At 39.9% G+C, this 13,700-nt stretch overlaps 1 protein-coding gene across 4 annotated transcripts in view; it reads left to right on the forward strand.

Moving 5' to 3' along the window:
• The window catches only part of LOC123846390 (zinc finger protein 33B), a 120,610-nt gene that overhangs the window by 58,886 nt on the left and 48,024 nt on the right, over positions 1–13,700 (forward strand). For 2 of the 4 annotated variants that reach the window (XM_064594582.1, XM_064594584.1), the window contains one exon: positions 4,498–9,887. In XM_064594582.1, the coding sequence (XP_064450652.1) occupies positions 4,584–6,584 (2,001 nt within the window). In that variant the 5' untranslated portion in view covers positions 4,498–4,583 and the 3' untranslated portion in view covers positions 6,585–9,887. Of the gene's footprint in view, positions 1–4,476; positions 9,888–13,700 lie in introns of those variants that run through there. The other 2 variants (XM_064594583.1, XM_064594585.1) reach the window with 2 other exon arrangements.

The raw sequence follows: 13,700 nt of genomic DNA on the forward strand, positions 1-13,700 counted from the left end.
TAGCTCTATTTTTAAATTTTTGAGGACCCTCCACACTGTTTTCCAAAGTGGCTGTACCAACTTGCATTCCCACCAACAGTGTAAGAGGGTTCCCCTTTCTCCACAACCTCTCCAACATTTGTTGTTTCTTTCTCTGTCCATTTTTGCCATTCTAACTGGTGTAAGGTGGTATCTCAGTGTGGTTTTGATTTGGATTTCCCTGATGGCTAATGATGATAAACATTTTTTCATGTGTCTGTTAGCCATTTGTATGTTTTCTTCGGAGAAGTGTCTTTTCATATCCTCTGCCCACTTTTTGACTTGATTATTTGCAAAGAACCAGCTTTTTTGACTTAACTCTTGTTCTGCTCTTTTCTGTTTCTGTTCCATTAACTTCTAATCTAAGTAAACTGTCCAAAAATAAAAGAAGACCTGATCCACATATTCAGAGACCACCAGGAACCTGGGAAAACTGATGTGGAATGGTTCACTAAAGACAGCCTTTAATAAAACTAGTAGACCTTAAAGATGAAGAGAGAGGTTTTTTGGTTTTTTTTTTTTAAGATTTTATTTATTTGACAGAGAGAGACACAGTGAGAGAGGGAACACAAGCAGGGGGAGTGGGAGAGGGAGAAGCAGGATTCCCGTGGAGCAGGGAGCCCGATGAGGGGCTGGATCCCAGGACCCGGGATCATGACCTGAGCTGAAGGCAGACGCTTAATGACTGAGCCACCCAGGCGCCCTGAAGAGAAAGTTTTTATCTGTATTATTTTAAATTTGTGTTTATCTGTTTTTATCTTTATTATTTCCCTCTTTGTGCTTTCTACTTCATTCTTTTACATTACTATTGTTTCTTCTAGTTTTTTTTTTTATTTTTTGAGTCAAGGGTTTACTTATTTTTCATTCTTTTTCACTGATACAAAACATTTAATGCTATGAAATCTCTGATCAGTATGTGTATCCCATATGTACTCCTAAGTAATATTTTCACTAGTTATTTTGGTTTAGAACTTCAGCTTTGGTTTGTTTCCTTTTTCACCAAAGAGCAGTTTTTACTAGAGAGTTGTTTGTTTTTGAAGTCCCAGTGGAAGCTGAATGAAGAAACATCCTCTGGGCAAAAAGACTAAATCTCAATAAATTTAGTTTCCCCAATAATTTCTAGTTTTACTGTAGGATTACCTGAGCATGTTACCTATATCAGTTTTTTTTTTTTTAGTGTTTCATGCACCCTTGAGATGGAAGTGTATTTTCTATTACAAGTTTTGACATTATAAAGATATATGTCTTGATTGTTGTCATTAAGTCTTCTACACCCCCAACTTTCTGCTTTTTGATCTTTCTTGAAATAATATTTTGAATAGTGTATTTTATTTTTTCCTTGCTTTTCTGAGTTCTGCTTCATGAAGGGTTTTTGGACTCTAGATATTCATAACCGTGATTTTCGCATTCAAAGTTGAGGATTTTAGCCTTGTAAAGTGGGGGGGTTTTTTTGGTTTTTTTTTTTTTTTTGTCCTTACTGATAACAAGATTGCATCTCTGCTTCCTTATTGTTTCCCTTTGTCTGGAATAATATGGTCCATCCCTTTGATTTTAGCTTTTTTGAGTCCGTTTTTATCATTGTATTTCCCCTTTACAGCATCAATTTGGATTTTGCTTGTGACACAGTTTGAAGTCATTTTGTTAATTGATGAAGTAAACCCATTCATATTTATTAATATGATTCATGTTTGGTCTCATTTCTGTCATTTTGTTACATTTAATGAGTGTATCACATTTACTGAATTCTATTTGGTCTTTTTTTCTTTCTGGAGGGAGTCAATTAGGAAATTTTCATGTTTTTGTTCTCATAGTTATTTTTACACTAATATCTTTTATACTGGCCTTAGTTTGCCCATTTCCTTATTTAACTCTCTATTTGATTTTTTAGCTTTTAGTGACATTCTTTAGGCTATTATTTATATGGCTATCTCTGAGCTTATTCTTATTTCTTCTTTTCATTCCTGTTTCCTATAGGTCTTCTAATTGCATCATTTCTACTTCACTAGAATATATAGCATTTATATATATATATATACACACACACATATGTATGTATGTATGTATTTAAAGATCTTATTTATTTGAGAGCAAGAACGTGAGAGGAAGGAGAGCATGAGTAGGGGGTAGTGCAGAGGGAGAGGGAAAGGCAGACTCCCTGCTGAGCAGGGAGCCCGATTCAGGGCTTGATCCTAGGACCTTGAGATCATGACCTGAGCCGAAGGTAGACGCTTAACCAACTGAGCCACCCAGGCGCCTCTAACATTTATATATTATTCTTCTATTCTTGTTCTCAACTTTCTTTTGGTCTTAGGCCTACAATTAAATTATCCACTGCTCAGTTTTTCTCCCAGTGTTCCCTATCAAATCCTTTATTCCCACTTTTTTTTTTAACTTGAAAATATTCCTCCACTGAGCCTCGCTTTATTGGTGACAGAATCTATTGCCAAATCTACATTTTTGTTTATTGAGATTTAGTCTTTTTGCCCAGAGGATGTTTCATTTTTAAGGTCTAGTAGTTTTATTAAAGTGTTCCTTAGAGAAGACTGTTCCAGGTCAGCTTTGCCCAGGTTCATGGTGGTTCTTTATCCTGTGTAGATGAGGTCCTCTTTGGGGCAGTTTTCTTAGATTATGGTTTCTTTTTGTTTTGTTTTTAAAGATTTTATTTATTTATTTGACAGAGAGAGACACAGCGAGAGAGGGAACACAAGCAGGGGGAGTGGGAGAGGGAGAAACAGACTCCCCGCTGAGCAGGAAGCCTGATGTGGGGCTCGATCCCAGAACCCTGAGATAATGACCTGTACTGAAGGCAGACCCTTAACTACTGAGCCACCCAGGCGCCCCATATTATGGTTTTTAATATTCATTGTTTTTTTTTTTTCTGTAGAGAGTATAATCCTCATATATGCATATAATTTTTTTTTTAAAGATTTTATTTATTTATTTGAGACAGAGAGAATGAGAAAGAGAGAGCACATGAGAGGGGGGAGGGTCAGAGGCAGAAGCAGGCTCCCTGCCGAGCAGGGAGCCCAATGCGGGACTCGATCCAGGGACTCCAGGATCATGACCTGAGCCGAAGGCAGTTGCTTAACCAACTGAGCCACCCAGGTGCCCTATGCATATAATTTTATTTTAAAATCTTTTATTTATTTTGCAGACTACCTTCCTTATCCAGAATCTTCTTTGTGAACCAGTTCTTCTTTCTTTGGTTTTCTTGTCATTCTTCTTTCTGCTCTGTTGTCATGCCTTTTTTCAGGGCTATTTATTAAAATTTCAGTGAAATCTCTTTTCTCTTCGGACTCTCTGTTAGTCTGCCTGGACTGCTATAACAAAACACCACAGACTGGGTGACCTAAATAACCGAAATTTGTTTTCTCACCCTTCTGGAGTCTGTAAGGCCGAGGGGAAGGTGCCAGCAGGGTTGGTTTCTGGTGAGCCCTGTCTCTTCAGCTTGTAGACGGCACCTTCTTGCTGTAGCCTCACGTGGCTTTTTTTCTGTGCACACAGTGGGAGCAAGCAAGTTGGTGTCTCTTCTGCTTCTAATAAGGATGCTGTTCCTATCAGATTAGCACTACACGCTGATGACCTAATTCAACCTTAATTGCCTCCTTAAAGGCTCTGTCTCCAGATATAGTCACATTGGGGGAAAGTGGGAATAATTTCAGGAGGAATTTATGCCTTTCACAACTTCAGAAAACTCACACAATTCAGTTCATAACTGGCTCCTTGTAATTTAAGTCTATTCTAAGATCACTTTGTCCTTCTTACAGTTTTATTTCTGACCTGGATCAGCGCTTGCGTCCTCAGTTCCCATTTACTACAAGTCCCTTCTGTTGGAGTTCCCAGTGGTCTGAGCTGTCATGTATCAGAACTGAAATGTCATCTCAGTGTTTCCCCACTCATAGTGGGACTTCCCCTTTCTGGGAATGATTTTATTTGTATTTAATCATCTCTGAGTTCCCTGTCTCTTCTTTATGTGTGGTTGCCACAGTCTCTAGCTGACTCTCAACGGATGTGGGCTCATTATCAGTTTTTTCTGTATTTAAATGTTTCTTTCCTTAGTGGCGATTTGAAGTTCGTAGTATTTTGTATGTCCTGGTTATGCTGAAGTCATGGGTTGTTGTAGGTAATTTTATTTGCTCTCCTTATATTGATCCATACAGTTTTTTGGAGGACAGATGGACACATTCAGCTTTTAACGGGTGCTGTTATTCTTCTGACACCAGAGTGCAGATGTATGTGTTGTAATAGCCAGTTTCCGCTCCCTTTTCCCATTATGCCAGGCTTTTTGTTTCTTGTTTTCATTTTTCTTTTTTCATCTCAAACTCAAGAATAGAAAGAATATGTACCTACAGTTATTTTCTTCTCTGGAGACTAGACAAGAAATCCAAATCAGCTCTAACATAGGGCATTTGTATATACATTGCATTCCTTAAAAATGTGTTACTATTCATATGTAAGGTTAATTTTTCTTATTTTTAGAAATCTGGAAAACTGATCACAAGAAAGAAAGGAGCCACGAAAACCAGCCTAAACATGTGTGGGAAGTTGCATTCATCAATAATAAAATGCTAACTAAAGAACGAGGCAACGTAGTAGGAAAACCACATAACTTGGACACAAACTCTTTTCCTTCCAGCAAAACCCTCTGTCAGTGTGACTCATGTGGAGTGAGTTTCAACTGTATTTCAGAATTGTTTATCAATAAGAAAAACTATTTAGGAAAAAAGACTGATGAATTTAATGCCTGTGGAAAATTACTACTCAGTATTAAACACGAGAAAACTCATACTAGAGAGAAAAGTGAATTTTTTAAAAATGGGAAAACTTTCAGTCATGATGAGGACCCTATTCATCATGAGAAGATTCAAACTTTAGAGCAAAATTTTGATCATAACATTTATCAAGAAACCTTCCTTGAAAAGGCAATATTCAGTACATACAGGAAAGAGATTGCAGAAGGGAATGACTGTGAATGTAATGAATATGGGAGAACCTTCTTTGATAATTCCTCCTTCTTATTCCACCAGATAAATTCCTCAAAGGAAAATCACTATGGATTTAGTGGTTGTGGAAAATCCTTATGTGTGAAGTCTACCCTTTTGAAACCTCATGGGGCACATATGAAACACTATGACTGTAATGAAAGTGGGAATAATTTCAGGAGGAATTTATGCCTTTCACAACTTCAGAAAACTCATAAAGGAGAAAAACACTTTGAATGTAATGAATGTGGGAGAGCGTTTTGGGAGAAGTCCCACCTCACTCGACATCAGAGGATACACACAGGAGAGAAACGCTTTCAGTGTAATGAATGTGGAAAAACTTTCTGGGAGAAGTCAAACCTCACTAAACATCAGAGGTCACACACAGGGGAGAAGCCCTATGTGTGCAGTGAATGTGGGAAAGCCTTCAGCCACAAGTCAGCCCTCACGTTACACCAGAGAACACATACGGGGGAGAAACCTTATCAGTGTAATGCATGTGGGAAAACTTTTTACCAGAAGTCAGACCTCACTAAACACCAGAGAACACACACAGGGCTGAAACCCTATGAATGCTATGAATGTGGGAAATCCTTCTGTATGAATTCACACCTTACAGTGCATCAGAGAACTCATACAGGTGAGAAACCTTTTGAATGTCCTGACTGTGGGAAATCTTTCTGTCAGAAGTCACATCTTACACAACATCAGAGAACTCACATAGGGGATAAACCCTACGAATGTAATGCCTGTGGGAAAACTTTCTACCACAAGTCAGTACTCACTAGGCACCAGATCATTCATACAGGGTTGAAACCTTATGAATGCTATGAATGTGGGAAAACCTTTTGCTTGAAGTCTGACCTCACAGTACATCAGAGAACTCACACAGGGGAGAAGCCCTTTGCATGTCCTGAATGTGGGAAATTCTTCAGCCATAAGTCTACCCTCTCTCAACATTATAGGACACATACAGGGGAGAAGCCCTTTGAATGTCACGAATGTGGGAAAATCTTCTATAATAAATCATACCTAACTAAACATAATAGAACACACACAGGGGAGAAACCCTATGAATGTAACGAATGTGGGAAAACCTTCTGCCAGAAGTCTCAGCTCACTCAGCACCAGAGAATTCACATAGGTGAGAAACCCTATGAGTGTAATGAATGTGGAAAGGCTTTCTGTCATAAGTCAGCCTTAATTGTCCACCAGAGAACTCATACAGAAGAAAAGCCCTATAAATGTAATGAATGTGGAAAATCTTTCTGTGTGAAGTCAGGACTTATTTTACATCAGAGAAAACACACAGGGGAGAAACCCTATGAATGTAATGAATGTGGAAAATCCTTCAGTCACAAATCATCCCTCACAGTGCATCACAGGGCTCACACAGGAGAGAAATCTTGTCAATGTAATGAATGTGGGAAAATTTTTTACCGTAAATCAGACCTTGCTAAACATCAGAGATCACACACGGGGGAGAAGCCCTATGAATGTAACACATGTGGAAAAACCTTCTCTCAGAAGTCAAACCTCATTGTACATCAAAGAACACACGCAGGAGAAAAACGTAACGATTGAAGTGGATGTTAGGAATGTCGAGCTGCAGTTCAGCACCCATTACACAAGAATTCACACTGGCGGAAGCTCTGTTGACAGGATATCCTGAATGTTCGGGAATCTTCCTCCACACAAACTGGCCTTATTTTACTCCAGAGTAGACTGCAACAAATGCAGGACAGTCTTGTTAAGTAACATTCCATTGAATGTCACCAAGCAAATACTGGTATAAAATATTGCAGATTTTTTATTTTGTAAAAACAATTTTTTTTTTTTAGCAAAAATAAAAACTAGGTTATGTCAGAATTTATATTAAAGAGAAACCTTTCAATTTGAGGTATATAACTTGAAGATTATTTTTAGAAGTAATATATTAGAAGTCGTGTTTTTGGTTTTCATGCCATATTTATCTTTAGGAAACATAAAAAATTATAATTTATAAATGTATATTGTGCCATGTGAAGCTTTAAAAACCAAAAAAAAAGAAATAGTAAAATAAAAAAATAGACTTGTAATAGGTTGCAGTCATACATAGAATTCTCACTTGCCCTCCACCAACCTTCCTTTAATGCTATCTTCCACAACCATGGTATACTGTCAAGCACAGGAAGTTGATGGTACTACAGTACCAAGTCACATACAGTCCTTATTTCTACTTCTACTTCAACAGTTTTTACAAGCACTTTGTGTACAGTGTAGTTATGTGAAATTTTATCACTTAATAGTTTGAGTAACCATCAGCACAGGTTACAAAATCAAAAAGGTATCTGGAGTCTCTGTTGCATTAGGATTACAAAGGAATCAGGATTTCATCACGAGAAGTTCCCTTGTGTTAATCATACCGTTTCTGCAGCCCTCATCCTGGCAATCGTGAATATGAAGCTTTTTAAAAGCAGAGATAAATGGAATAATTAGGGTCACAGCCTTAAATGCTTATGTGAGGTGTCCCTTAAGTTTACAGGACTTAGGTATCCACATATCATTCCTTATATAAACCATATGTGCTTCATGGGCATAATGCAACTTAATATAGTTGTGAACAGAGAACAGACACTCCTAATTTAGCAGTTGTTACCGTATCAGGCACATCTCTCATATGTGTAAGGGCTGAGCAGCCTTACATTGTAAAAGGAGGCCCAGAGAAGTAATACATAACCATTTAGAATGTATAAATCAAAATAACAAAGTGGCAAATAGAATGTGTTCAGTACAGAGGGATATCTAGTCCCTAGTCTCATTTTCCCCATTCACCCATGGTTCAGGTCAAGCCAGGAGATGCCTTGAGTGTACATGTGTGAGTCCTCTAGTCCTCAGCCTACATTTTGTACAAACCCTCTGTAAGTAACTGCCCTCTAAGGCAGAGGCCAGTATACCCAGAGACAGATCTGTGCCCTTGGAGATATTTGACTCTGTGAGGAGAAGGTGGGTTGAGACTGGAGCAGAGCCAGAGTGAAGCTAGAGTGGGGCTTTTATTGAGAGACAGGGTATAAAATGGTGGTATACTAGATTACACCATCAGTCAGATTACATAAACCAGGTTACACAAACAAATGATCTTAACTTGCACAAAGAGTCTAAACTTCCATCTTAGGAAACTAGGATAAGGAGCTGATTAAATCCGGAGTAAGTGAAACAAAAGAAATAATAATTAGAGCAGAAATCAGTGAAATCAAAAACAAAATAGAGGAAATCAGTAAAACCAAAAGTTAGTTATTCAGAAAGGTCAAACTGATAAACCTTTAGCTAAATTAACTAAGAAAAAGAGAAGATACAAGGTGCTAATACCAGAAATGAAAGAAAGTCATAACTGATTTCATGGACATTAAAAGGATAATAATACTGTGCATGACTCTGTGTCCACAAATTTCATAACCTAGATGAAATGGACCAATTCCTTGAAAGACACAATCTGCCAAAACTCACAGGAAGATCTGACTAGGCATATAGCTGTTAAAGAAATTGCGTTAATACTTAATCTTCCAAATCAGAGAGTGTCAGGCCCAAATGTGTTCACTGGTGAATTCTACCAAACACTTCAGGAAGAAATACCAGTTCTCTACAATCTCTTCCAAAAAGTAAGAGCAGAAGAAATACTTCCTAACTCATTCTGTGAGGCCAGCATTGCTGTAGTAGCAAAACCAGGCAGACATTACAAGAAAGGGAAACTGCAGACAGAACTCTATGTCTTGGAACATAGATGCAGAAATCCTCAACAAGTCATAAGCAAACTGAATCCAACAGTATATAACTTCACACCATGACCAAGTGGGGTTTATTCCAGGTATGCAGTCCTGGTTCAGCATTTGATAATCAGTTCACATAACCCATCACATCAACAGGCAAAAGGAAAATAGTCATATGATCATACCAATAGGTGCAGAAAAGCATTTCACAAAATCTTAACCCATATTCACAATAAGAAATCTCAGCATACTAGGAATACAGGGAACTTCTTCAACTTGTTAAAGCACATCTACAACAGCCCTATCACTAACATCATACTTAATGGTGAGAAACTAGATGCTTTCCCAGTTAAGATAAGGAGGAAGGAGGCCCCTTTGACCACTCTTTTTTAGCCTCCTTCTGGAAGTCATCGCTAACACAGTATGACAAGTGAAGGAAATAACCTTGGATTTAGAAGGAAGAGATAAAATTGTCTATATTCACACATAACATGATTCTCTAGGTAGAAAAATTGGAGGAGTCAACAATAGAATACCTTGACACTGGTAAGCAATTATAACAAGGTTACAAGGTACAATGATTGAGTGGATGGTAAAAAGAAGTGAGCTCTCAAGTAACAGAAGACATGGAGGAACCTTACTTGCATATTGCTGAATGAAAAAAGCCAATCTGAAAAGGCTTTACATTTTGGTTTCCATCTATAATGCATTCTGATAACAGCACAAGTGTATGGAGACAGTAAAAAGATCAGTGGTTGCCACGGGTTTGGGACAAGGCAGGGAAGGACGAATAGGTGGATTGTAGAGGATTTTTAGGACAGTGAAACGATTCTGTAGGATATTATAATGGTAGATACATGTCATTCATTTGTCAAAGCCCATAAAGTGTAAAACACAAAGGGTAAACCCTAAGGTAAACTGTGGACTTTAGTTAGTCATAATGTATCAGTATTAGCTCATCAGTTGTAACAAATGTACCACACTAATGCAAGATAGGAATAACGGAACTGTAGAAGTGAAGGGGTATATAGGAACTCTACTTTCTGCTCAATTTTTCTGTAACCCTAAAACTACTCTAAAAAATAAAGTGTATTAAATAAACAACCCTGCCTGCATATAGCAATGTAGGTGAATCTGTGAAGGTGCTTTCTTCTATACTTACAAAATTAAAAACTCACAGTATTCGGTACCAGTTTTCCCATGGTGGGAGGCACAATGCATTCTCAGAAATCTTATATTGACAACCACTAAACCTATTTTAAGTTATAGCTTTTCTGCTCTTGTAAGCCTTACTAGCTTTTTTGGAAGTATCATAAATTTCTTACCTCTCTTCATAATATCTTGTTTCTATATTAAGGTTTGTTTTTTTTTTTTAAGATTTTATTTATTTATTCATGAGAGAGAGAGAGAGAGGCAGAGGCAGAGGGAGAAGCAGGCTCCCTGCGGAGCAGGGAGCCCGATGCAGAACTCGATCCCAGGACCCTGGGATCATGACCTGAGCTGAAGGCAGACGCTTAACCGACTGAGCCACCCAGGCGTCCCATATATTAAGGTTTTTGTTTCTCATATGTTTCTGCACTGAAAATATAATCAACATTAATGAACATTTGAGATGTTTTTATAGTCTTTGAAATATTTTAAATTATAGTAACTGTGGCCTGAAATCAAGGCCTAGTATAATGGACTCTTTTACCTCTGAAACCAAGATGGAATCCCACCACCAACTGAGTGAATAGGAGGCAGTTAATACAGTTGTCATAATGAACAGGATGGCCCATCCAAGAACAAGGTCACCATCTTAGATGTGGTTCATGTAGTTATCATTAACTAATTGTTCTTGACTGACTAACTAGTTCTGTGATACGACAAAGGCCCTTTGGGACAGAGCTGCCAATCGCCGGCAGGCCTGCCTTTTGACCTGCACAGTACTGCCTTCTTTTTGGGGTGTCACTGTGTCTTCCCACCCTAAAAAGCTCCCTGTGAGAGAACTGTTATTTGGCTACACCCCAGGTGACTTCCCTTTGGGTTCAGTTTGGCTGTGAGGCTTCTGCCTGTAAAGGTGGAGACAGCACTGTACCCCCACTGCATTTGTGCCCCACCTACCAAGGGTCTGGTTAGAACTCTCTGGTTACTGCATAGCGTCCGGCGACCATCCCTGGCTGCTCAGGGTGCCCATGCGTACCGGTTTGTTATTGTGCACCACTGGGGTGGGCATGCAGCTGGCCCTTTGTGAAATTTTGGAAAGGTAGGACAATCAGCCTCAGGAGAATTAAGCATGGCACTCCAGTTGTCTAATGAGCTGTTGCTCAGGTCAGGGTAGCAGCCTTCCCCCCTCCTCTGCTGCTCCTTCCCTTGCTGCCATTGCACACACACCTGATGCCCAGCGGTGTGGAGGTGCACATTTGTGGTGTCCTGTGGCCCAGATGCTGATGAGAAAAGAAAAGGGACCCCTTCCAAATTACCAGAGGAAGCACCTCAAATGCTCTTCTAATGCAAAACCTGTAGCCAGTGAACCTGGGATTTACTTAGCACCGCTGTTTTCCAGGGGTCTAACCTTGGAATCATGGAGCTTAATGGCTCTGACCCGGGCTATAGACAAATGACCCTACTGTTTGTGAACCCTGACCACAGGGAGATTGGCTGGCATTCCCTGGAGGAAGCGACAGCTGCCGATGAAGCCGACTGCTGGGCTCTGGTACTTTCCCTTCTAACCACGCAGGTCCATGCCACAGGTGACTGAGTAGAGACAAAAGCTGAAAGCTGCTACTTGACATGGCGAGAAACCCAAAACATTCAGAGGGAATTTGTACAGAGAGGAATGAAGGAGAGAAGAAGATGTGCATGGCAGAAAAAAAAGGCAGCCATACAGAAGATAATCAGTCAACTGCTGGGCTATTGGCCAGGCGTGCTCCGCTGCCTGTGTCTGTGTTGGAAGGAAACTCTCATCCTTGTGTGTGGAGGGGAAAGTGCGCACTCTGTGCCCCAGCCAAGGGGATAGTCCAAATGTGACATCAGCCCAGGATCTTTAATCTATAAGAAGCAAATACTGCCATGGAGTGTGCCCATGGCCCTGAAGATCCTGACTGGAGACTCCTCTGGGGAATGAAGTTTGTAAATTTGATCAGAGTAAATAGAAGCCCCCTGAGGTATATCTAGTGACAACAGAAAGGAAAGAAGGGGCAAGAAAGAATGAGGGAGAGGGAGGGACTTAGATACGGAAAGAGGAGACCACCAAATGACAGAAACGAAGGTCCACAGATTGACCCAATTGGGGGTATGGACTTAAAAAAAAATTATACCGCAAAAGACAAAAGGGCACTGTTTGGCTTTTGTACCTCTACTATTTAGTTTCTGAATTGACTTAAATATCTGCTGAAATGCACCATTGACAAAGTTTTATGGCCTTAAAACAGGGCTCAAATTACAGCTATATCTGGGCATTCCACTAAATTTAATCATGTTACTTCCTCAAACCTTGGAGGAGTTTTTGAATATAAAAGAAGTGCTATCGACTAAATATTTGTGTTTCCTCAAAATTCGTATGTTGAAATCTAAACCCCAGTGTGATGGTATTTGGAGGTGGGGCCTTTGGGATAAGGTTAGGTTATAAGGATGGAGCCCTCATGAATGGGAGTAATGCCCTTATAAGACTCCAGGAACTCCCTTGGCTTTTTGCCCACGTGAGGACAGAGCAAAGGGACAGCCATCCGTGAACCAGGAAGCAGGCCCTCACCAGACCCCAATACCACTGGTGCCCTGATCTTGCACTTCCCAGCCTGCTTAACTGCGAGAAATAAATAAATTTCTGTTGTTTATAAGCCACCTGGTCTATGGTATTTTGTTTTAACAACCTGAACAATCTGAGATAGATGGATGGCTGGATGGATGGATGGCTGGATGGATGGATGGATGGATGGATGGATGGCTGGCTGGCTGGACAGATAGATAATCAATCGATCTGCTGTACCCTGCTGTTGGTTATATACTGGGTGCTCCAGTACACAGAGGCTCTCACAGACTGAGCCTGGGACCCTCCATACACAACTGCCTATTATAGCTTGAATCATGGAAACAGTACCTCACACGCATGGCTACAGAGGCTTCCTTGCTACAAGATGGAGCCAAACCTGGGTTCTCTGGCATATCCCACCTGCAAATAAAGTATTTACTTTATATATATATATATATACATACATATATATATATATATAAAGCCTCAGCCACAATTCGCCTTCACCTCCTAAGGGGCACCTTTCCCAGGGTACCAATGGGATATCTCAGCGCCTCTGCCTCTGCACATAGTCTTTGTGGGCAATATCTTGATTGCATCCACATTTCTTCAGGAGCACAGGTAAGACATTATATTGATGCCATCCTCTTCTGAGGAGCAATTTCACACATCCGGTAGTGATCTACACATACAAGAGAATCACAAAAGTGGGTAATTCATTTCCCCATACATATTGCAAAGATCTGCCTCGGTATCGGTAAACCAAGGGCTGCTCCATCCCTGGCACTGTTGAGAAACAGATATTGACTGTTATTTGTATTGTGTGTTCTTAGCACACAGAATGTTAATACAAATACAACATCCTTTAGTCCTTTTTGGGTTCTGCAAGCAACACATTCCCCACTTACAAAGTTTATTTAATTTTACTAATGCTGTTACTTTCAAATTGACTCACTATACAAAGGGCCTTCTCCAAAAACAGGCTCTGGAGTCAACCCAAATTGAAATCGACAGGCACTCCTGTTAGTGCCCTTCTTCCCTGTAGAGACTTTAGCAATCTCTTCTCATGCCTCCTGGAGTTTGTAGACCATCCGTGATGGCCATAAGTCGCCCATGGGCTTCTGATGCAAGAAACTACCTTCTTCAGCCCTGCAGTCTACACCTTTGGAGCATCAGTTGTTGGTTATATACTGGGTACTCCAGTACACAGAGGCTCTCACAGAC

This window comes from Mirounga angustirostris, unplaced genomic scaffold, assembly GCF_029215605.1.
Source record: "Mirounga angustirostris isolate CCGP_5_RB_7025 unplaced genomic scaffold, mMirAng1.0.hap1 SCAF_6, whole genome shotgun sequence".
NCBI classification, from domain to species: domain Eukaryota; kingdom Metazoa; phylum Chordata; class Mammalia; order Carnivora; family Phocidae; genus Mirounga; species Mirounga angustirostris.